Consider the following 24,470-nt stretch of genomic DNA (forward strand, 5'->3'; position numbering starts at 1 on the left):
CTCCCTCCCCCCCCTTCAGTGACCTTGCAAAACTTCCCCCCCTCCTAACTTTGTTGGCTCAGGACCCCTACAATTACAACACCATGAAATTTCAGATTTAAATAGCTGAAATCATGAACTTTACGATTTTTAAAATACTATGACTGTGAAATTGACCAAAATGGACCATGAATTTGGTAGGGCCCTAGCTATATCTTAAATTCTCTAACATTATCCTTTCCTCTCCAGCTTGTTCTTTTTCCCCTGACCCCTTTGTAATATGCTGCATATTTGAGACATAGCTCTTGTCCTCCTCCCTTTACAGTCTGACACTCCTCCTCCCCCCCCTCCTATTTTTTTAGGTATTCTAGTCATCTTATAAAGCATGTGGGTCTAAGTTACATCAACATTTCAACAATGTGTAATGTTTGATCAGATAAGAACATAAGAATGGCCATACTGGGTCAGACCAATGGCCCATCTAGCCCAGTATCGTGTCTTCTAACGGTGGCCGGTGCTACATGCTTCAGCGGGAATGAACAGAACAGGGCAATTATCAAGTGATCTGTCCTGTTGTCCAGTCTCAGCATCTGGCAGTCAGAGGCTTGGGGACTCCCAGAGTATTGGGTTGCATCCCTGACTATCTTGGCTAATAGTCATTGGTAGATCTATCCTCCATGAATTTATCTAATTCTTTTTTTTAACACAATTATATTTTTGGCCTTCACAACATTCCCTAGCAATGAGTTCCACAGGTTGACTGTATATTGTTTGAAGAAGTACTTCCTTATGTTTGTTTTAAACCTGCTTCCTATTAATTGGGTGACCTGTAGTTCTTGTGTTATGTGAAGGGATAAATAACACTCTTCTCCTCCCCCCCCCCCCCCACACCATTCATGATTTTACAGACCTTTTTGTCTATAGTCAGGGTAAGGAGGGGGTATATGATAGCTATTGCCTGTCATCTGCCAATATTCCACTGTATAACTTTGGATTTCCTGTCTCCAGAATCTGACATTTTTGAGTGTCCATTTGATATTTTGTCCACCTTTAGTCAATCTGAGGTGTCAGGGTGACTGGATCCTGGTTTAATTGTCTCTTGTCCCTGGCTGAAGGTATTTAACTTTGGTCCATTTCCCTGTCTACCTTGCATCTGAACGTAAAAACAGAGCTCAAATGTTTTTAACTTTCACATTATTTCTACTTGACTATGAATTACTGGAGTTTAATACCTATATATCACAATGTTAAAAATGATTCTCCTGGAATTTGTTGATCCAGTAGAGATGGGAATTTTACAACTTATTTACATGTGAAAATATTTAGCTTCATAAATAGCTCCTTTAAAAAAAAAAGTAACTGAAGTGAGGGATGAAACTAAACTGTACTTCAGTGTCACGATTAATCTGTAATTACAATATCAAGTGAGAAGGCAACTAAAATAAATATAGAAAGTAAATTTGAATCATTGTTAATTCTTTACTGGAAAGATATTTGAGTTTCATGAGATGTTCGCACTCCCCCTTTACACATTGGCTGTGGTGCTGTGCATCAAAACCTATATGCTCTTACCCAACAAAATAACACAACCATTTGTTTGGTATTAATGTACTTCACTACTCATAAGTCATACTTTTTTCCTTTGTTCATTTTCCTTCTGTGCAAACCCTTTCTTGAGGATTTTTTCATTTAGGTGCATTGTGCCAGACAATCTTATTTATTCTTGTGTAAACTCTGAATGTGACATCTACGTCACAGTATTTTTACTCTTTTGTGCACTAAAATCTAACTCTTATGGGAACCTTTTCAAAACTTGTTCATAATATACTCTGGTTTAGTTTTGGCTTTTTTTGGGGTGGTGGGTGGGGGAATAGATCTTGAAATTGCAAGCCTGAAAAAGCTGTCAATGCCTAAGTGAATTAAAAAAAATGGCAACTTTTGAATTTCAAAATCCAGTTTTTGTATTTCTTAACACAGGGCAAGGGGCTGAAATTCCTGCCCTGCGCCAGATGGTGGTGTTCCCTTTCCTGGTGCAAAGCAACTTGCTGGCAATCAATTAAAGGAGACTTATTAAGACACGTTGGAAATATTGGGCCAAAATATTTTTTTTAACTATTAATATTGTACTTCTCTTTCAGATGATTGCTAAGGGGAAGAATGCATCCGAGTTGTTTCCAGCTGTTGTGAAGAATGTGGCCAGTAAAAATATTGAGGTACTCTTAAAAAGAACACACAAAAATGTACTATTATGGAGGATATTTTTGTTATAAAAGTACCACTTCAGTTTTCACTTTAGTTCAAATCACAAAGTATCTTTAAATTGTATTTTACTAGAATTCACCAAGGTTTAATCTTAGTAGGAGCCTTGTAGAAATAGTATAATCTGATATCTGAGATAAGGAAATGTACAATATTGAGCCTGAAAATAGTCTGTAAAAATAGTAACTCTGAAAATAGTCCTTAAGAGAGCAAATTCAAGAAGTTTAGTAGTTTGTGGTATATGTTCCTAAGAGTGCTTCATAAATGACATAACTAGCCTTTGGTAACAGTCTGTGCAAAAAGGCCCAGGATAGAGTGAACATAGACCGATCTACTTTCTTTCACAAAGTGGTTCTTGTAGAGCAGGGGTGAGACATGGGAGAGAAGCTTGCCCTTTGCCAGTGGCATACTAAATATGCTCTGTAAATAGAGAGCTTCAGTGTGCAGGGTTATCAAAATAGTATCTTCAATAACCTTTACATTTACTTCACAAAAACTATTTTTAACGTCATTAAATAAGTCTCTCTGAAATTGCTGACCAATCCAAGTTTGGTGTTGAAATGCATCGTTACAGTAACAATTTTTGGTCAGCAAAAAGTTTAATTATTAAAAAGCTAGAATTAATCCTTGTTCTTTGAGCATCAGTGCAGATTCCCATACTTGGGCATGTACATTTGTAGTCTACGCCTGGCCGGGAATCCCTTGGAAAGGTATAATTGTTGTGGGGCCACATAGGTGTCTCCTTGAGGCAACAAATATTCTAGTCATGGTTCCTCCTAGGGAACCCTCTCTTCTTTTTAATATCTGAAAAGTAAATAAGAACTTCCACTAGGCGACCAACTTTTATCTGCTGTTTCTTTATCTCTTCTGGGTACAGCTTATACAATTGTACATAGTTAAAAATTGTAAAATTTATTTCAGGAGAGCTCTATTTATATTTAAAAGTTCTGATGCCAAGAACTGGCGTCCTTCTCAGGATGGCAGGTTAGGCAAAAAAGACTCGGTTTAAAGAATGCCTGTCTTGCATCATTCAAGTTTTAATCTCTGGTCCTCATAATGATACTTGGGTGAAGGTCAGTTAACCTGTTTGTACCATATCTATTTTAAATTTACTTGTTGGGCTGCAGCGATCCAAAGTCTCAGGTCTGGTCAATACTGTGAGTTGGAAGCATTTTCAGGTTCCTTTGAAGTACCAGCCTCAGAATGTATGTTTGGTGCTGAGAAGGTCTGTATGGTCTAGGTGTAAAAGGAGCTCTGACTTTGTTCTGCACTATTACTTCCTGGGATTAAAAGACTGTGAGAAGAAAAAGAGAAGACAACACAATAATTTCCTTGGATGAGTTTTTAGAAGCAGTGACTCTACTAAGGAACCAGTGCCAAACCTTTGTGTGAGAGCAAGTACTTTATGCTCCAGGACTCTTCAGTGCAGAGGGGAAAATCCATGTTCTTGGTGCCAAAGATTAAGCTCCTGGCTCTGGTGCTTGTTCCTGGGTACTGAGACCAACACTTCAGTGGTAGCACTGATCTTGTATAGTGTTCTGTGCCCAATATTGATGAAATTGAAAGGCAGAAATTAGTACACTCTTTCCTATCCATGGGTACCTTTCTCAATTCAGCAAGGAAGAAATCTCTTGCCAGTCACCCCAACATCTGTGTTGGGGCATAGGATTCCTCTGGAGCCAAATATTTAGATCCAGGGAGCTGTATAGTCAGCCTTGGTGTCATTTGTTTTCCAGGCTTCATTAGTTCCATGGTCAATGCTGAGTACTGTGTAGCCACCCGCTCTGGATTTTCAGTTATACACCTCTACCCTGATATAACACAACCCGATATAACACAAATTCTCATATAACGCAGTAAAGTGCTCCGGGGGGGCGGGGCTGCGCATGCCGGTGGATCAAAGCAAGTTCGATATAACGCGGTTTCACCTATAACGCGGTAAGATTTTTTTTTTTTGGCTCCCAAGGACAGCGTTATATCGAGGTAGAGGTGTATTTGTCCTAGGTCTGTTCCTGGGGATAACTAGTTCCACCTGATGCTTATGGAAACTGTTTCCGAGTCCCATGGCTATTTCGGGCATTTCAGCTGTAGATTTTTGACATACAGGAGACAAGTGGAGCTGAATTACTTGCTATAGTTTCTCAGCACTGTATGATTCTGACACCTGTAAAGTCTGTGATCTAGATCATCAAACTGCTAGTATCATCTACTTCTCCTACAGATAAATCGGAGTCCATGATTGAGGAGGAAAATTTCCCTGTGGAAAAGGAGGCATATCAACATAAGTGTATCTAAATAATTTCTCATCTTTGCCAAAGGAAGTCATGACTTACACCAGAGGTGACTTTCTGGAAAACTTTCAAATCCTTTCAAAATCACTTCTCCAAAATTGGATGTACTGAACCTTGAGCTCTCTATTGTCCAGAGGAAGTTTCTGAGGCTGTTTGACTTCTTGAAGCCACATCTGAGCTCGGTGGCAGTGGCTACTAAAGAGGGCCTCATGGACTCTGCCAAGGATTCATGGATTATACCTGTGATATTTGCAGGCCAGGTACCACATGCGGTGGGGAGTTGGTGGCTGCTGCAACTGTGTAGTATGGGGAGCAGGATGTGCAGGGAACCTGCTGAAACTGCCAGTTGCCGCAGTGACTGGCTGGGGGACTGGATGCCTGTACCCCATGAGTACTGGCCCCCTCTCCCCAGGAGTGCTGGGCAACCCCTGCCCCTGCCTTCTTCCTTCCAACCCCTTCCCCCTCCCCCAGTGATAACCCCTGTGAGTAGTGACATGTCACTGCCAGGAGAGGAGCCCCAGGGCACAGAGCCCTATCCGCTTCACCAGCCAGACAGAATCCCCTCTTGCCCCGGTCCAGGAACAGGTTGCTCCAATCCCCTTTTGGCTCTGGGAAGATGAGTTAAGGAGCACGTGGTGCAGGGAGGAGGGTAGTGGCAGCTCCCTGCTGCTGGAGGATCTGTGTCAAGGTAACTAGGATCTGCTCTTTCCTGGGTCCGAGATCTCTGTCCCACCTCTGATGGGAAAGACAATTTTGGGATTTGAGAGTATTGGGCACCCCATATCCCCATCAGGTACCATCTCTCTTCCCCCGCTTCCACCCCGTGGTATCCCCTCTATGGGGACATGTCCAAAACTGCAGGACTTAAAGGGGCTTCAGTGTGGATTCTATCAAGTGTAACTACATAAGTCACTAACAGTAAGTTGTTTTTTGTTTTAAAAAGTTTTGTTTTTATAATGGGGTTAGAGATAATAGTTTAATAAACAATACATTATTTTCTGTTTTGTTTTTCCTGTCCTCCCATCCCCCAATATTAATCCTGACATTTACCCAAAAAAGTGGAAAGTTTCTTTTGTGTACTGATTTTTTTTACCTATTTTTAAAATTTTTGAAATAAACATTGATAAATTCCTGGGAAGTTAAAAATATAAAATGGAAACAAAGGGCTTCATTCATAATACAGCCATTTGCAAAATAACTTATTAACCAGAATTTATTAGTTGACTCCCCAAACCATCATCATTATCCCCACCCCTTTTTGGAGATATTCCTTCATTCTTCCTCTTTAGTGGCATGAATTGGAAGGTCCTCTCATAAGTGGATTCTAGATATAAATTCACTCTGTGCCACAAAAATATACCCTTCTCAGGGATCCATCTCACATGGAACTACTAGGGGGTGAAGTCTTTTACAGCTTGAGGCAGTAAATGTTTTGTCAGCAAAACAAGGCAAGAGGATTCCGTTCCTGTTGCTTTTCTTTTCCAAAAAAGAAAGCAGGACACACTCTCTATGAACTTGAGTACTCAAGTTTTACCTGCAGTTTCAAGTTCTCCTTCAAGTAATTGTCCATATTTACATTTCACGTGTGTATATGTGTGTGTGTGTGTGTGTGTATGTATATGTATATATATATATATATAATAAAATAAAAAAGGGCAGAGTGCACCAACTGCCGTTCAGTTCTCAAAGCCAGTCTTTTTGCTTTGAGATGAGCAGCTCACTGTCCTTGTTGACTGACTGCTGGCAACCCCCTTCTAATCCTTAAACTGCACTAGATTAAAGATGAGAGAGTTTTTGTTGCTCAGTGACACTCCTTTATTTCTTAATTTCTTATTTTTTCTGAATTAGGCCCTGGTCAAGGGGATGGTGTCTAAATCTCCTGGAATTAAATATTGCCTCTCACGTCAGGGAGCAATGCCTGTGAAAGATGGGTACTAAGGTGTCTTTATTGCTTCGGGGAATTGCATGTTTCTGGAAAATATGCTGTCTTCAAATCTTTCAGTTTAAAAACCAGGAAGGACAGGGAAACAAATATTCCTCATGAGCAAGGCTGTGAGACCAGTTTGGCTCAGGATCTGTAGGACTTCTCTCCCCTATCTCTCCACCACTTGTGGTCCCTTGGAACTAGAGAGTGAGCATGGGGCACTAACCCACAGGGCCTCATCATCAGTCCAGTCACTGGCTTAGACAAAAACTGCAAAAACACTCTGTAGAAAAGCTGAGGGAGCGAGAAACCCAATAGAGAGCTCCCTACCAAGGTCTCTCCTAGGTGTAAGTATTCCACTTGACACTGATTGTCCTCTGAGGCTTTGTGACCCTGAGTGGTTCCCACTGATGTTCAGTTTCATGCTGGCACTGAAGTGCTGGGTACCAGGAATATTTAGGTTGGCATCTCCTTTTAAGAGCATAGGACCAAAAATGGCTGACTTCCGCTGGCCCTCCTCACTCCTGCACTGGCACCCTAGAGATTCCTCTGGCACCATAGCTTGTGGTACCACACTCTCTAAGGTTCTTAACTCTCCTGGCTACGTCAGCTCCAGCAAGAGAAGACCCACCACCATTAGGACTAGCCATGCCACTGCACTAATTGACACCCTTGAGGTTCACAGTACTGGTGTACTTAGTGATATCCAGGGTTCCTAGTTTTCTGTGATTTAAAAAAAACAACAACCCGAATTCTCTGATAAACATAAACAACAAGGAGTCTGGTGGCACCTTAAAGACTAACAGATTTATTTGGGCATAAGCTTTCGTGAGTAAGAACCTCACTTCTTCGGATGCATAGAGTGAAAGTTACAGATGCAGGCATTATATACTGACACATGGAGAGCAGGGAGTTACTTCGCAAGTGGAGAACCAGAGTTGACAGGGCCAATTCAATCAGGGTGGATGTAGTCCACTCCCAATAATAGATGAGGAGGTGTCAATTCCAGGAGAGGGGCATTGCTGGCACATGATGGCATATATAACAGTGGATGAATGAGCCCTTGATGGTGTGGCTGATGTGTTTGGGTCCTCTGATGCTGTTGCCAGAGTAGCAACTACACACCACACCACAGAAACGCCAACCCAGGAACCTATCCCTGTAGCAAACCTCGTTGCCTACTCTGTCCCCATATCTACTCTGGCAACAGCATCAGAGGACCCAACCACATCAGCCACACCATCAAGGGCTCATTCACCTGCACATCCACTAATGTTATATATGCCATCATGTGCCAGCAATGCCCCTCTGCCATGTACATTGGCCAAACCGGACAGTCCCTCCGCAAAAGAATAAATGGACACAAATCGGACATCAGGAATGGTAACATACATAAGCCAGTAAGTGAACACTTCAATCTCCCTGGTCATTCTATTACAGATTTAAAAGTCACTATCATTGAACAAAAAAACTTAGAAACAGACTTCAAAGAGAAACAGAAGAACTAAAATTCATTTGCAAATTCAACACCATTAATCTGGGCTTGAATAGGGACTGGGAGTGGCTGGCTCATTACAGAAGCAGCTTTTCCTCTCCTGGAATTGACACCTCCTCATCTATTATTGGGAGTGGACTACATCCACCATGATTGAATTGGCCCTGTCAACACTGGTTCTCCACTTGCGAAGTAACTCCCTGCTCTCCATGTGTCAGTATATAATGCCTGCATCTGTAACTTTCACTCTATGCATCCGAAGAAGTGAGGTTCTTACTTACGAAAGCTTATGCCCAAATAAATCTGTTAGTCTTTAAGGTGCCACCAGACTCCTTGTTGTTTTTGTAGATACAGACTAACACGGCTACCCTCTGATAAACATAAAAATCAGTATTTTTCTGATATATAGGTATCAGTTGAACACAATGTTTTATTGATATATTTACCATTTTTAAGCAAGTTCAAAGCCTACCATTGCCATTAATCATTATAATAAAATTAATAGAATGATCCAGTCATGGTGCATTGTTTCTTTATTGTTGTTGATGGCCCTGCTGTTTCAGCCTCTTGTTTTAGTTTCTTTTGATGCAGTTTAGGGTTTTCCACGTGTTCTACAATTGTCTGCCTTAAATGTAATCTGCACCCATGGTGTATACAGTACAGAACAGCACATTACCATACATGTTAAATTTGTCCTTGCCAAACTGTGACATGGTCTTTAGAGGTGATTTTTTTTAAAGTTTTTGGCATTTTTTCATAACTTTAATTACTCTTGTCTGGAGGCTGAAGTGAAATCTGAGATGCATTAAACCATGAACCCCTATGCAGCTACATACTCTGTGAAAATGCAAATTCCATATTTTTCCATGGCAAATTGATATCTAGGATACGTGGTGATATCAGAGAAGCCAGAATCTGTTATCTATTTCTGCCAAGTTACCAGTGCCAAGGCTTCCTCCAGTACAGACATCCAGTTCTGATTTCCACACCTCCAACTGTTGCTCCTCCCTCTAGAGATATAGTGTGCCTCAACAGCCGTGTCCATGGCATTAAAGGGTTGTAGAGACTCTGACTATCAACATCTCTGCATATCTCACCAGCTAGTCATGTGAGCAAAACACTTAAGTATTGTCCACATAAGGCATAAATGAACTATTAGGACTCTTTCCCGTACCTGAAAGGAACTTCTGTGGATAGTGTGAATTAAAACACTAGAAACACTACAAATTAAGCGTATCTGCCAAAGATTAAAAGTAAAAAAGCATAGAAGGACAAATCAGAACAGGGAAAAGTCCCATACAGTACAAAAAAGGATTACTCAGTCCTCGGTATGAAGGATCTCATATTAAATAGGTATATGGAATACTCCCTCCCTGCCTCTTTCTTATGTGGGATTATTTTCTCTCTTCTGGTTAAGCTGCTTTGAATTGAGGAGCAATAATGAGTGTTTATTGCATGAGTGAGGGGACTTTGAACCTTGTTTGAAACTTCTACACTGTGCGGTCTCTGAGATCGTAGTCTCTCCTCAGGAAAGTAACAGCGTGGTTGTGAAGAGGGGAGTGCCAGCCACTCCCATTTTGTCCAGTGGAAGGGCAAATTTGGAAGCAATGCTGTAACATTGGGGAATTTAATTATCAGGCATCAATATAATAATGAATGCTACAGGTTTGACTGCTGGTTAGATTTTTCACATCTTTAGGGAGCAGATGTTTTCACGTGGCTAGGAGTTGAAGTATAAAGAGAAATGACAGTAGTTGGCATGAAGGGGGGTGACTTTTCAACACTACACTCCCTCATCCGCTGTCATCTTGACTAGGCATGTCTCTTACTCTTCATCTGGAGGGGGCAGGGAAAGTATTTGATGGCTGTGATAGCAGTTGCAGCTGTGCTGTTGTGGTCACTCAAGGCATGTGAAGGGGAACTCTCTTCTAGCAACAGGCAGGGCTGCCAGCTCAAAACAACTGAGAGCAGATGTATGATTAGAGGCAAATTCAAAACTGTAAATCTCAGCTGGTGGTGGTGAAGAAAAGTTGTGTCTGTCTGAGCCAGGAATTATGGTGAAAAGCTGAGCTATTTTTACCTGTTTGCCTGCAGCCAGCACATTATTTACCAAATAAATCAGCTTTGCTGACCTAAATATAGAACGATTTAGGCAAGATATTTACTTGCATGCCAAAATCTTAAATATGTGAATAGTCCCATTAACCTGGATCTCTTTGAGTGTGTGTTTAAAAAAAAAAAAAAAAGTGTGAAGTGCGTTGAGATTTTTAAAATCTAATTAATTAAATATTTGGAGTGTTTTACCTTGTCTTCCAGATCATCAAAGCACAATGTGGTTAGAGATATCAAAAACATAAAATCTAAGAGATGAACTATACAACTATATATTCAGGTTGAGTGATTTGGCTAGTGTTAAACCTTCCTGTGTGTATTTTTCTCAACCAGTGTGATGGGAATGCATTGTAAATCTGGCTTCAAACTGAGACCCAGCTGTCTATTGGGAAGTGTTACTGATAAGAATGGCTATAAAGTTGATAATTTGAGTTCTGTTAATTGTTACACTCCTGCCACTTATTACACACACAGTCCAGGGATAGTTTTAAAACTAAGATTTTATAAAACTTTATATAAAAAGGTTAAATGCATCCTGCATAAGCCCCACAACAACTTGGTCTCAATTAGCACAACCACCACCAACCTCCTGGGCTGACACTTTTCTTCCCTACTGTGTTCCCTTTTTCCTCTTCAGCAGTGCTATAACCCTTAAAGGCACAGGGCAGTTAACCCCTGCCATTCCCTTATGTGTTCATAGAATATCAGGGTTGGAAGAGACCTCAGGAGGTCATCTAGTCCAACCTCCTGCTCAAGGCAGGACCAATCCCCAGACAGATATTTTTTTTTTTTTTTTTTTTTTTTACCCCAGTACCCTAAATGGCCCCTTCAAGGTTTGAACTCACAACCCTGGGTTTAGCAGGCCAATGCTCAAACCACTGAGCTATCCCTCCCCTTCCGTGTTCTATACTTCCCCCTCATAAATGTAATGTTGTTCTGACATTTCTATTAACAATATATATAATGTTCAGTCCATCAATTTGATTTATTAGTAATATCCCGTGAGTTCCACATACTCATAAAGTTGTTGCCTAACACTGATTGTGTGGCAAGTGTAGTATCCAACAAAATAGCCATTTCTGATTATTTAAATTCCCAAAGATGCTCATAGTTATGAAATACATGTTTCCCCATATGACCAAAGGTTTAACAATGTAACTGTCATGTGGCATGACAAAATACCTACTAAATCAGTGGTTCTCAAACTTTTGTATTGGTGACCCCCAGGAGCGCCGCCAGCTTTTCTTCTGCCCTAGGGGGCAGAAGGGCCCGCCCCGAAATGCCGCCCCCCACAGAGGCGGCGGAAGGTCCTGCTGCCGAAATGCCACCGCAGTCGCCGCGCCGCCCCCCAAATTGTAGCGCCTAGGCGACCGCCGGCCCTGGTGACCCCTTTCACACAGCAAACCTATGAGTGTGACACCCCCACCCAATAAATTAAAAACACTTTTAAAATATTTAACACTATTATAAATGCTGGAGGCAAAGCAGGGTTTGGGGGTGGAGGTTGTCAGCTCGCGACCCCCGCATGTAATAACCTTGCAACCCCCTGAGGGGTCACAACCCCCAGTTTGAGATCTCCTGTACTAAATGAACATAACAAATTATCCAGAACTATAAAACACTTGATGTAGATCGGCATCCATACTTTAATTCAATATCACTAATATCAGTTTTGGATAGAATGCAGGTTAAGGTACAAGAGTAAGTACTGGGCATGGTTTATATTTGTCTCATGAATAACTCTGTGGTGCATTCACCAGTTCAGTAGCTGGATTTAGACACTGATAAGTCTGGTGCCCCTGACTGTTCATACATCATTGTCTGTGGGACTCTTCTCTCTAGCTGTATAACCTTGCATGTCAGTGGGTTATTCTGGTGATCTCTCCTGTTGTGCAGTACTGGTTTCAGGAGCCATGATCTTGGTTTGATAGTCATGTCTTTCAGTGGCTGGTGTAAATGTCACATCAGTCTGAGCTGTTCCCAGTTCACATCCTCTGTATTTCCCAGTTGTGGATCAAATGATTCAGAGTCTCTGTGCCATATCCCATCATGTAATGAGGTTCGTTTTCACTATCAATATCACTGGAGTCTGAATTCCTGGCCTCATTTTGATTTCCTGTTATGCTAGTTTGCCTTGTTCTCATGTATTCTGCTATGGTGGTTTGGAGGGCAGTGGTATATCCAAAGGTAAGAAGTCACCGGGAACTAGAAGATTGCACTGAACTCCTTTTCCATCTTCTACTTTTATTTCATAGATAGGACTATTCTCCTTTCCTTTGAATTACTACATGAATTCTGTCTTCCCAATAGGATCTTAATTTGCCTAGTCCCTTTCTCTCTGAAAGATTCCAGATGGGTACTCTGTCACGTGGCAAGAGGGCAGCATTGTGCACTCTGATCATAATGATTCTTTCCATGGGCGGCTTATTTTTTGAGAACATAAGGTTCTTTCATCTGCTGATTCCATTTTCAATGTAATCTTTATGGTTCCCAGGTGGAGATTCAGAGTTTATAGGTAGGCCACATGCAATGTCAACGGGCATATGTGCTGATCCTTAATATAATAAATAGAAGGGTGAGATCCCTGGTGTCTCAATCTAAGTACAGTTGTAGGCATAAATTACCTTTCTGAGGGAGTCCTTTCAGTTTACTTTTGTTCTTCTGGCAAGGTTGTCAGCATAGCCAGCAGAATTTGGTTTAGAATTTTTTACTTGCCAATTGCCCTGATTGTGTGAGATGGCACCGTTTTACAGTAGTGCTGTAACCTTCGGAATAGATTATTTTCAAACTCTGCCCTTTGATCATGATGAATCCTTTTTAGGAAACCAAATTGTAAAACTAAGTACAGTAATTGAAGATCTTGTCTGCCACAGTCTTTTCTGACTTGGTGGTACGGAGGGTTGGACAAACCTATTGAACCACTATGACTAAGGTGTATTTATATCCTCCTCCTGTCTCTGTGCACAAAATCTATTGACTGTGTTATCATTATGTTCAGTTAAATGGAGCTCTGGTAGGCTGGTGAGATTTGTTTTGCTTGACACATGTGCAGACTCTAGTTACGTAATCTTCAGTGTCCTCCTTCATCTCCGGCCAATAAAACCAATACCTCTTGCACGACTGATTACTCACTTTGCTGCTAAGAGTTCCATCTCTTCCTGTAGTCCTTGATAAATGTCCCATTTGTATTTTTCAGGTAATACCAGTTGATTTCATAACTTGGTTTTCTAATAAAGTATTCCATTTGTATCCAAATGCAACCAATACTGTTCATGCATCAGGGAGGGGACCTCACCACATCTTCTTGTGTTCTCTTGGTTATTCGGTTTGTGTCCCAAGTACTTATAATGAAGAATTTTAGCAACTGCTAAATCTTCCTTCTGAGTTGCCAAAATGTCATGTCTTATGGAATAGACTTTATGGGTGATATAACACTCATGGCGAAGTCTTCTACTGCCAAAGAATTGGCAGTAACAGCTGCTAACCAAGATATCTTGCTGTCTCTTTGGATATACAAGGACAGCCTAAACATCATCTTTATTTGCATCTTCTGAACATTTTGGCAAATATTTTTTTTCCCCCATATCAGAAGGCATTCTGGATAGAGCATCTGCCTCCACATTAGATTTCCATGGATGATAGCTAACTTTGAAGTTAGTCAGCTAATTCTGCAATCTACCAGTGTGCTGTGATATTCAGCCTGGTAAAGGTGAATATGTAAGTTAACTGGTTACTATCTCTGCAAACCATGAAGGATTGTGCATCGTACAGGTAGACATGGTTTTTTAGTTACAGCCCATTTCAAGACCAGAAATTCCAGTTTTCCTGAGTGAAGGTAATTTTTCTCAGCTGCAGTTAGTGTTCTTGACCCATAACTGATGTCATTTAGTTTATCCTCCTGACATTGGTTTAAGATTCCCTTATTGGAAGCATCTAAATGTACTGCTACCACAAATCTCCAATTACAAGCACAGGGGGGCTCAAACACCTAAAGTGGAGCAGCCACAGGGGGACACATCGCAAAGAACCTCAGTTACTGCACAAGGTGAATAACCCTCTCTTTTGGTTGTGTTCTATCTTTATATTAACTGAATTCTTAAAATTATTTTTGACTCTGTTGGTATCTATTTGAAATAGAAACTTTTAGCATATTGATTTTGTTTTATTCCATAAAGCAATAACCAATTTTTGTTAATCTGTAAGCGTTTTATACAGGGGAAAAATATATGTAGCTGTACTGATTATGAAACCATAAATGCTTTAGTTGGTTTTATAAAATGTTTTCTTATTTCATAGATGTCTTTCCTGTCTAAACATGCTCCTAAATTTTTGATCCATACTTCACACTCTAATATGAGGTAAAAGCATTAGAGCATGTTTATTTCTCTAAAGAGAATTGAAGGGCACTTTATTGTTACAAAAGTGTCTTGTAAATTTCATTTTTACAAGTACATGCTGCCCTATTACATGCATCATGGCATTAGATGTCAAAAGATACAAAAAGTGACCTAACTGATGGTATAGAACAAAAATAATCAAATGCTTAGTCAATAACTCATGGAGTTTGCTGTACTTGTATGGATAAACTAATTAAACAGATCTGTCTGTGTTCCTCAAGCCTATTGTGGCCCTGTTATTAGTTTTACAGAACGGAGTGTTGTAACATTGAATGAAGGTAAATGATGAAAGAATAGTGTCGACACGAAGCACTAAGAACTCCCATTTCTAGTCACAGAGTGGTTTCAAAGAAAGGAGGTTTTCTCTGCACACCTGCAGGCATTCATTGCATAGGCCTCTTGTGGTCAATGTTGATTGCTGCTTGTCTGTAGCAAAACAACAAATAACTTTGTGTTTTGTACCTTCTGTGATTTAATATTATGCTTTTTGCCAGAACTGACACAAATCTTTTTTCCGATAGTGACAGTAATTATAGCACAGCTGTAGTAAAGGGTCTTTCAGAGTTTCCATTATAAACCCCTATAGTCATTTTATAACTCAAACATAAAAAAATGTATTTTGTGCTTACAAGACATACAGAGGCTTTGCCTTGGGGTATGTTGTAATGTAACTTCTTCAAACTGAAAGTGGGACAATTGTCGGTCTGAATTAAATTGAGTACTAAGGAAATTATTAATTCTAAGGCAGTGGTCCCCAAACTTTTTATTTTGTGTCATTCCTTACCAGTAATGGGATCTGTCTGCCCCCATCCTTCCCTCTGCCGATACTCACACTTTCTTGTCAACTGTTGGAAATGGGCGACGTCCACCTTGATTGCATTGGCCTTGTTAGTACTACAAAAGTAATTTCCCCTCCCTTGGTATTCACCCCTTCTTGTCAACTGTTGAGAATAGGCCACTTCCACCTTAATTGAATTGGCTCGTTAGCACTGACCCCCCACTTGGTAAGGCAACTCCATTCTTTTCATGTGCTATAATATATATTCTGCTTACTGTATTTTTCACTCCATGCGTCTGATGAAGGGGGTTTTAGTCCACGAAAGCTTATGCCCAAATAAATGTGTTAGTCTGTAAGGTGCCACAAGGACTCCTCGGTTTTGCTGATACAGACTAACACGGCTACCACTCTGAAATGTAGTTTAGATTTCTACGTGGTCTTGTAGAATTCTTAAATTCTCTGATGCTATATTCTGGGTTTTTTTTAGATCAAAAAACTAGTGTATGTTTATCTGATGCGCTATGCAGAGGAGCAGCAGGACCTGGCATTGTTGTCCATCAGCACTTTTCAGCGAGCTCTGAAGGTGAGTAAAGGTGTTAAATACAGTAACTAGCAACTAAATTTCAAGGTGGGAAGTAGCAAAAACAAGATATAAAATTTTTTAAGAAGTGGATAGAAACATGAAGAAAAATACTTTACTTAAAAATGTTAACTTTTTTTCAAACCTACATACCTAAAATACATACCCTTGCCTGCTCCTCCTATCTTCCAGCAGTGTCACAGGGTCTGTACTGACACCTGATACCCTGAAAAATGAGGAGAGGCAGAGTCTCCCTTAAGTAAACTTCTGCTAACTGGTTTTACGTGGAAGGCGTTCGGATTGCTTTTAGGGGTAGCAGCATAAAACCCTAAAGTAGATTAAATAAAGTAAATCCCCTAAAGAAAATTCTGGGCTGTCACCCACATTAGTCCTAGTAGTAAGAGCCAGTGGGACTAGTATTATTATGCTTGCTCAACTCTAATTCATAATCATGGGTGGTGGGGGGGGAAAATGGGATCAGATAACCAAAACTAAGAACCACCTCTGAAATGTGGTGGCAAAGATTTAAAAAGATACGTTAGTGCAGAGGCCTTGGCATGTGGCTTTCATGTTAGAGAGAATTACTTTTCTTCCTTCACAGAAGCCTATTTTGGCGGCCTGATGATTTTTTTTTTCCCCACTCACTGACACATTTGACATTTTGCTTATCTGTGCATCTGGCCAAGAAGGGCAGCATATGACTCCTTATGGATCCAGTCTATATTATTGTTGTTAGAAGGTTTATTACAGGCAAAGTGTCATTCATCAGGGCTAAACATTGCTTTCCCAATGTTCCCAAACCAGGAGTGAAGGAACAAATTAATATTGGTGCTCCCAAATGCAAATAGTCCATGCTACTGCTGGACAATCAGGCTAGCCTCCCTCCCCAGTACAGCGTCCCCCCCTCCCCCAAAGCAAAACAAAACCAACCTAAAAAAAATTAGTTCTAAAACTTCACGTACATTCTTATCAAATCCCATTGATCAGAGGACTCAGGCAACTGATCAACAAACATTGAGGTTGGATTTTAAACAGCAGGTTGCAGCCTTAATGCTGGGAGGGGTATTATGTTCCCTGTATTTAATTGGCATTTAACTGGGTCCAGTGCAGTGTTCAGAATTCCCACCATGAAGCAAATTACTCAGGGTTGACTTCTTGGACTCAGCTCACTCATGAATCCCTCCACCTCCCACTGTGTGCGGGCATGTAAGGGGTAGAGACCACTAAGGAAGGATTTCAGGTCTCTTCTTTTTCCCTTAGGCAAAAGGACTTCCAGCGAAATACCAGGTCTCATTTACCTCTGGGAGCTGGTCACTTTTTAGTCTTACCCACACTGTACAGGGGCCACTGGGGATGCCACATTTAGTATATTTGCACCTCCCTCCCCCCCCACCATGCTGCCCTGTAGCTATTTCCCACCTGATCCATTCCCTAAGGTCGTAGAGCCAAATGTTGGGCCCTGCATCCAACAGATGGCTTCAGTTGTCCCTAAAAAAAGATGTTGGGCCTAGTGAATTGGCTGTCCCTCTGTGTGATTACTGAACCACTAACCCCAAAAATTACCCTGGTCACCTCATGTTCAAATTTTTTGGGGGCCCTGGTGACGTGGGCTGGCTCAATGGCTCCCTGCCAAACTTGCCTTGTGAGCATCTCTGACCAAACCATAATGTGTGTGGCCACAACTGCCTAATCAGCTTCACATCCCTCTGGATCTGAACATTTAAATTCAATTTGTTACAAGCCCAGAAGTAATTTTCTCTTATATGGCTTGATTTTTTCAATGGTTAATAATTGCATTGGCTTCAAATTAATACTAATTTAATAAAGGGGGGGGGGGGGGAGGTTCTAGTACCAGAATCGGATACAACAGAATTAAATTGGAGAAGTTCAGTGTCTTGTGGGGAACCCCTTTGTGCATAGCAAAGACACTTATACTGAGGGCAAAGCAAAGCCTTAGCCAATTTTGTTAACTTAATCTGTAAAGACAAGGAAACGCCAAACCACCCAAACAAATAGCAGTAATATAATATTAGGGTTATTTTCAGTGTCATTCCTTGCATATGCTCATTACACTTATACTCTCACCTTTTCCTTGGGGATCTGGTGGTAAGAGACACTTATACTCAGCCCTTTCCCTTGCATGCTAAATGAGTCTGATGGTCCAGACACCAATGCCTGAAGGTCAGTGAAGGATAATGACAGTGAAGAGCTTAAGGGTCACTGATGAAAAGCTTGCCCTCTCCTACCTGGTGGCCTGACCTATTAGAGGGCCTTGGGGACTGTCATGAATAATAATTCAGATGCCCAGCCTCCCATGTCCATATCTAACTTCCTCACCCTGATATTTGGTGCCTGTATCCTATAGCTCAACATATGAATGCCTCTTAGCTCATTATCATATGTGTCAGCTATTGCAAAAGCAAATTTTTGGTTAAACATCTATCAATGACTTTCTTGAAAGCCTAGTATCAATTGAGTATTCCTACGGTTATGTACCAAATCCCCTCTCAAGGAAGCTATTACCAGTTCCCCAAAATCTAAGTTAACGGTCGGGCCATTTTGTCTATGCTAAGCATCCTAGACCTATGCTTCACTTATGCTTAAGCCACTGTCTCAGAGAATACAGGTCTTTAGATTCCTTACGTTACTGCTAAGTAAAATTAAAATGCTAAGCTAGCTCTATGGGCTACAGCTCAGGCATCAGTGAGTGCAGAAGGGGCATAATTTGATCCCATAACATGCCCCTTTTGCCATACCATTGAAGGCATATGGCTTCAGCCTTGGAAAATCAGCTGCTAATCTGGCAGCCTTCTTGTTGGTCTAATGCATGACAGTGTGCCCACAGATCCAGATATTGTCTCCTGCAACCACAAATGGCAGACAGGGTTAGTGTGGTACCCCGTTATCTCAGTAACCCAACATTACGATGAACATAGGCCCTGTAGCGTTCTCATTTCCAGTGCCCAGTTGCCTGGACCTGCTGAAAGTCAAACCTGGAGCTGCAGACAACACTACCCCAATCCTCAAGGAACATGTACCAAAATTTTTAGGATTGAGACCTATGACAGCTTTCTCATGACTGCTGTGAATTTATACTGGGTGAGGCAGCTGCCATTCCTATGTAAGAATAGTGGGCCTGGCTCCAAAATCATTTGACTGCCTTCTCAAAACATAATTGTTAATCTGTGAATTCCCTTAATTCAGCCATAATCCCTTTTCCTACTTATTCACTTTTTGAATTCCTGCATTTTAAAGACATTGATCCTTTCTTTAATTGTACATTCAGTGCATACCTAGAGCAGTTCTTTGCTGCCTGTGGCACCAGCTTGCTAATTCTGAAAGCCAGAAAAGGCACAACAAATGCTGTTTTGCGTAAAGCTGCCTGCCCACCCCCCAGAAGTGCATATTCTGAAATATGTGATCAGTAAACCCAGTACAGTTACAGTGTGCCTGTCTCCCCTACATCTGTTGTTTGTGTCTGAACCAACCCTCCAAGAGCTTCCTTAATAAGAACCTCATACAGGGGTCAGCAAGTCCAGTTAGCCTGCAACATAAAGTCAGGCACGTGAGGTGCCCTGGGATTGTGGATGAAGCCAATCCAGGGTGTACCAGAGAGATACTGCATATCTTATCATTTGATACCCAAGGATGGGCTGAACATGCTGGAATCTTTTCTTAACTCTACATTCTGCAAATTCCACTAAACTGGCCTCTTAAACCCTGAAAGGCCTGGAGGCAATGGAGTTTTTTGCATCGGACTGTACCTGAATCTTTGTTCCCAGTGTCCAATTGCATCCCCCAGATACCCTGTTAAATCGAGTGAGCAAAGTTTCTCACACTTCCCAGTCGTTCATTTGTACCTGGCAGCTTCAGGTGGAGCAACAGCTGCCTCCACTGCCCCATGGTGCCTCCAGCATGGCTCCCAGAGCTTGCCACTGGCAGGGGGGCCATATGGGCAGGAGTGGGGAGAAACAGGATGTAGTCCCCACTGCAGCATCCTGACTCCTGTGCAGCTCCCATGGAGGATGGGGTCCTGATACTTGAGTGCCCCCCAGGGAGGTGGGAATGATGGGGTCCCAGTATGTAAATGCCTCTCCTGCTCCACTGCTACTTACTTTTCCTGTGTGTCTGTCATTCCCATCCTCTCCTGGTACTGCCTGTGTGTAGTAGCACCTGGTATGCCTTGACGGGTGATGCTTGCTGGAGCAGTAACTAGTGGAACAAGAGACTTTTGAAATTCCAAGGTGAATTTAAATCTGAGAGAGGGGGCAATAGCCATCTGGCTAGCCTGTTCCCCTATCGCCAGCCAGTGGGAAGGTGGCAGATCTGGAGCAACAGCAGCAACCCCTCCTGCTATGCATATGCTTTCACGTCCATCTCTTACCACTCTGCACCAGGGTACTACGTATATCCCCTGTAGTCTGTTCAAGATTCATCCCCACTGACTGTAGGAGAAGGGCATTTCTTTTTTTCTTCTTTTCTTTTTTTTTTTTTAAATAGAATGATTAAAAAGGATTTATTGCTGAAAAGGCGAAGATGTTAGAAAAGGCATCTCTTTCGTTGCAGCATTCATGTTTAATTTATTTTTTTCTATTTGACAATCTTGACGTATGGGGAAGCAGTACGTAATATTAAGATTGATCTGGGTTATACGACTTTAAAAATGCCTGAATTTGTGAAAGACTTTACAATTATAAATAGAAAAATGTATTATATTTTGTAACAATTCTCTTTCCCTCATCATCTTTTGCCTTCATTTTTCCTGTTTTCATTAGCATAAATAAAACTTGTTAATGTGGTGTTATGTCTGGCAGCTCCTCATAATATATGCAGTATTCTTGTTGAAACTTTTTCTTGTGGCAAGTTTCACATAAATTTGCATGATAGCAATGTGAACTTGAAATTAAAGCCAGACTAATAACAGTAAAAGAAAAAAATGGCAGTCACGTGGCTTAATATGTCCTCCGTCATTGCAGTATTTACTACATGTTTTAATAATGATAAATTTCTGCAGTGTTACTTATATTGTTTTGTTTCCATTCTTTTTAGGATCCTAATCAGTTAATCCGTGCAAGTGCTTTGAGAGTTTTATCTAGTATTCGTGTGCCAATTATTGTTCCTATTATGATGCTTGCTATTAAAGAAGCTTCTGCTGATTTATCTCCTTATGTTAGAAAAAATGCAGCCCATGCAATCCAAAAACTGTATAGGTAAGTAGTCTTTTACCATAAACATTGAAAAGCTATCCTAGGGAAATTCTGCGCCACTGTGGCGCAATGTAAAAATTTCCCCCCCTTGCAGATTTTCTTTGCTTCCTTGAAGAAAATGGTTTCTGTGGGGAAGCAAAGAGAAGCTGCACCCATACTCATCACCCCTGCTTGGCAGCACAGACACATCTGTTTGGGCAGCTGCGGGGGCGAGGTAACTCACTGGGGGGAGGGGAGGTCTGGGAATGCCCCAGCTGCACAGGACGTTAATCTCCATCCTCCCCCCACTCCCCCACCCAGTTGTAACTGAGTTCTTCCTCCCCCTCCTCCTTTCCTGCATGGAGCAGCTGGGCCTGGGTCAGATCAAGTCCCAGAAACTTCCCCTGGCTACACGAAGTTCGGGGGGAGGAGATGGGTGGATACACAGGAGTTGGGCGGACAAGGGAAGCAGCTCCCTGTACAGGGATCCCTCTACCACACCCCCTCCGCATCAGGAGCCCCCTGGAAATTCTTCAAAGCTGTGTCCGTTGACCACTCGTGTTCCTGAGCAAGGGTATAAGGGGTGGTGCAGGTCCTTTTTACTGCTGCGTGGTCTGAGTTGAAATTGCGTCCGCCTTCAGTGTGTAACCTGCAAAGTAAACTCGTTCTAAATAGTTTTGATATCTAGTTTTGTAGTTTTAGTTCGCCTAAGGTTATCGTTGGTGTAGGATAAATTCCCTCATCATCTTCTTTACCCCCCTGTCCTGTCAGACTTTAGAACTGGTGTTTTGGAAACCACATTACGATACAGGCTGCCTACGTTCTGGGCATTCACAACTCCTTGGCAGACAAGCTGAGCAGAAGTTTCTCCACAGACATGAATGGGAGATATACGACACAGTTCTAACCAACATATTTCTACAGTGGGGTACTCCCGTATGGGACTTCTTTGCGTCTCAGATGAACAGGAAGCTCCGCATGTATTACTCCAGGAGAACTATAGGCCATGTTTCCCAGGGTGGTGTTCTCCTATTCCCCTGGACAGATGGCCTCAAATATGCCTTTCTTCCCTTCCTCCTGCTGCCACAATTTCTACTGAAAATGTGTCACAAAAGGGCTACCATCATCCTCCTCGCACCCTACTGGCACAGACAGTTCTGGTTCTCAGAACTTCTAATAATGTTCATGCGCCCACCTATCCGAATCCGCTTATGTGGGGGAAATCAAGCACTACAACCTGGGCTCACTCTACCTCACAGCCTGAATTTTGGGTGGGCATTGGAAATAGAACACTCATGCTCTATCTCTGTCCAGGAAATCCTTAGTCAAAGTAGAACGGATTCTACTAGAGCCTGCTATTGGACTGAAACGCAGTTTTTTTCGGCCTGGATACATCACCACCACCATATGCCTGATACTGTGGACATTCTGATCATCCTAGACTACCTCCTCTGCTTAGACTTCAGTCCTTGTTAGGATACGCCTAGCAGCTATCAGTGCCTTCCTCCCTCTGGTGGAGAGACATTCTGTCTTTATACACCTGACCACCGTGCAATTTATGAAAGGCTTATCAGGACCTTCCCACTGGTTATTAAACCTACGCCTCAATGGGACCTTAACCGTGTCCTGTCGATATTCACAGGTTTGTCCTTCGAACCTACGGCAACATTGCCATGACCTACCTCTCTATGAAGGTGGTATTCTTAGTGGCATTCACTTTGGCTATGCTGGTCAGTGAGCTCGGAGCCATGATGGCAGACCACCTGTACAGAGTATTCTACAAAGAGAATGTCTCCCTTAGGTTATACCCCAAATTCCTCCCCATGATTGGTTGAGTTCCATGTTAACTAATCGATCCACTTACCTGTATTTCTTCCAAAACCACGTTTCTTTCTGAGACAAGAGACTTCACTCCATTGACATCAGGTGAGCCCTCGCATTCTACCTACAGAGAACTAAACCCATTAGAAAAACTTGGAGACCTTTTGTCACCATAGTAGAAAGGTCACATGGACAGGTCTCACAGAGGATTTCTAAGTGTGTTTTGGGATTTATACTAGAGGGGTACTAGCTAAACTTCCCCCTCCCCCTTTTAGGAAATACTACTCATTCCACATGAGCACAAGCAGCCTCCACAGCCTCCTTATTGGACCTTCTGCTGCAGTCATCTGCAGAACAGCACCTTGGAGCTCTGTCCACACATTTGCCTTGCACTACACATTCAAGCCACAGCTGTGGATGTGGCCATATGAACAGCAGTAGTACAGGCATCTCTGCTACAAACATCCTTGCACCCTTCTTTACTCTGAGCACTGCTTGCTAGTCACCCATATGGAGAATACACACAGGGATTAGGACTTGAAGAAGAAAGGGAGGCTACTTATTGTAACTGTAGGTTTTTGAGGAGTGTGGTCCCTGTCTGTATTCCACTACCTGCCCTCCTTCCCCTCTGTTTTGGATCCTGTTATCTTGTGATGAGAGGGAACTGGAGAAGTGTCAACCTGCCCCTTATGCCCTCGGTTGGGAGCACAAGAAGAGCTATTGCGCATGTATTGGTGAATGGACACTGCTTTAAAGAATTCGACTTGAGCATATGGCGTGCATGCATACCCATGTGTGGAATACACATAGGGACAACACATCTTGAAGAACCTCCCATTACAGTAAGTAAGCTCCCCTTATCACTGCTCCCTATTTGTCAGTGTATCCATAACCGCTTAAAAATAAAATACAGTCCCTCAGGAATTGGGGCCTCATCCACTTGGCAAACATTAGATTTATCTGCCTTCCATTTTTTAAAATTATCTTACTGTTACATTTATCTTTTATGCTAAAGGTGTTCAAATTAATAAATGGAGCATCTTGATTTAGCCAAGAGAAACTAAGCATATTTTAAATTCCCAAAAGAGGTCTCACAGAAAATGATAAATTCCTCACTTGAAATTCAGATCTACCAGAACTTTGGAGTACATTTTTAAAAAGGACTGTGGAAAATGGCTGTAGGGAGTTCTGACGAAAAATTATATGTCTTACTGTAGCATCTAGAGGCTCCAACCACATTCTGGGACCCATTTTGCTGGATGCTTTACAAACATAGTTAATACAATTTAATAAAGTTAAATTGCTTGCTTCTGCTGCTGGGGAAAAAAAAATACTTTACCACTAGTAAACATTCAGTGTTAAGCTAAGACCAACAGACTGTTGTACTTAAATTAGTATAGCTCAGAGTTTTCAGTGATCTGGTAGTAACTGTGATGGGATGAGTTCACACCATCCCTCAAGCTATCCTTTACCTCAAGGCAGTGAGACCTAAGGACTAGGGTTGATAGGGTTACTCTGGTCTGCAGGGCAGTAAGGCCTAGCGGCCAGAGTCAATAGACTGGCCCTGGTTCGCAGGGCAATAGGGCCTGATGGCCAGAGTCAATAGGGTGGCAGGCTGCCCCCTGGAGGGGGGTGGCAGTCAAGGCAG

The 24,470-nt window shown here is 41.9% G+C and overlaps 1 protein-coding gene across 11 annotated transcripts in view; it reads left to right on the top strand.

Annotated features, from left to right (window-relative positions):
• Window positions 1–24,470, top strand: part of AP3B1 (adaptor related protein complex 3 subunit beta 1) — a 580,418-nt gene that overhangs the window by 336,030 nt on the left and 219,918 nt on the right. For all 11 annotated transcript variants that reach the window (XM_065550060.1, XM_005288300.4, XM_065550061.1 and 8 more), the window contains 3 exons: window positions 2,118–2,192; window positions 15,723–15,818; window positions 20,865–21,025. In XM_065550060.1, the coding sequence (XP_065406132.1) occupies window positions 2,118–2,192; window positions 15,723–15,818; window positions 20,865–21,025 (332 nt within the window). The remainder of the gene's footprint in view (window positions 1–2,117; window positions 2,193–15,722; window positions 15,819–20,864; window positions 21,026–24,470) is intronic.

The sequence above is a fragment of the Chrysemys picta genome, chromosome 6 (genome assembly GCF_011386835.1).
Source record: "Chrysemys picta bellii isolate R12L10 chromosome 6, ASM1138683v2, whole genome shotgun sequence".
NCBI classification, from domain to species: domain Eukaryota; kingdom Metazoa; phylum Chordata; order Testudines; family Emydidae; genus Chrysemys; species Chrysemys picta.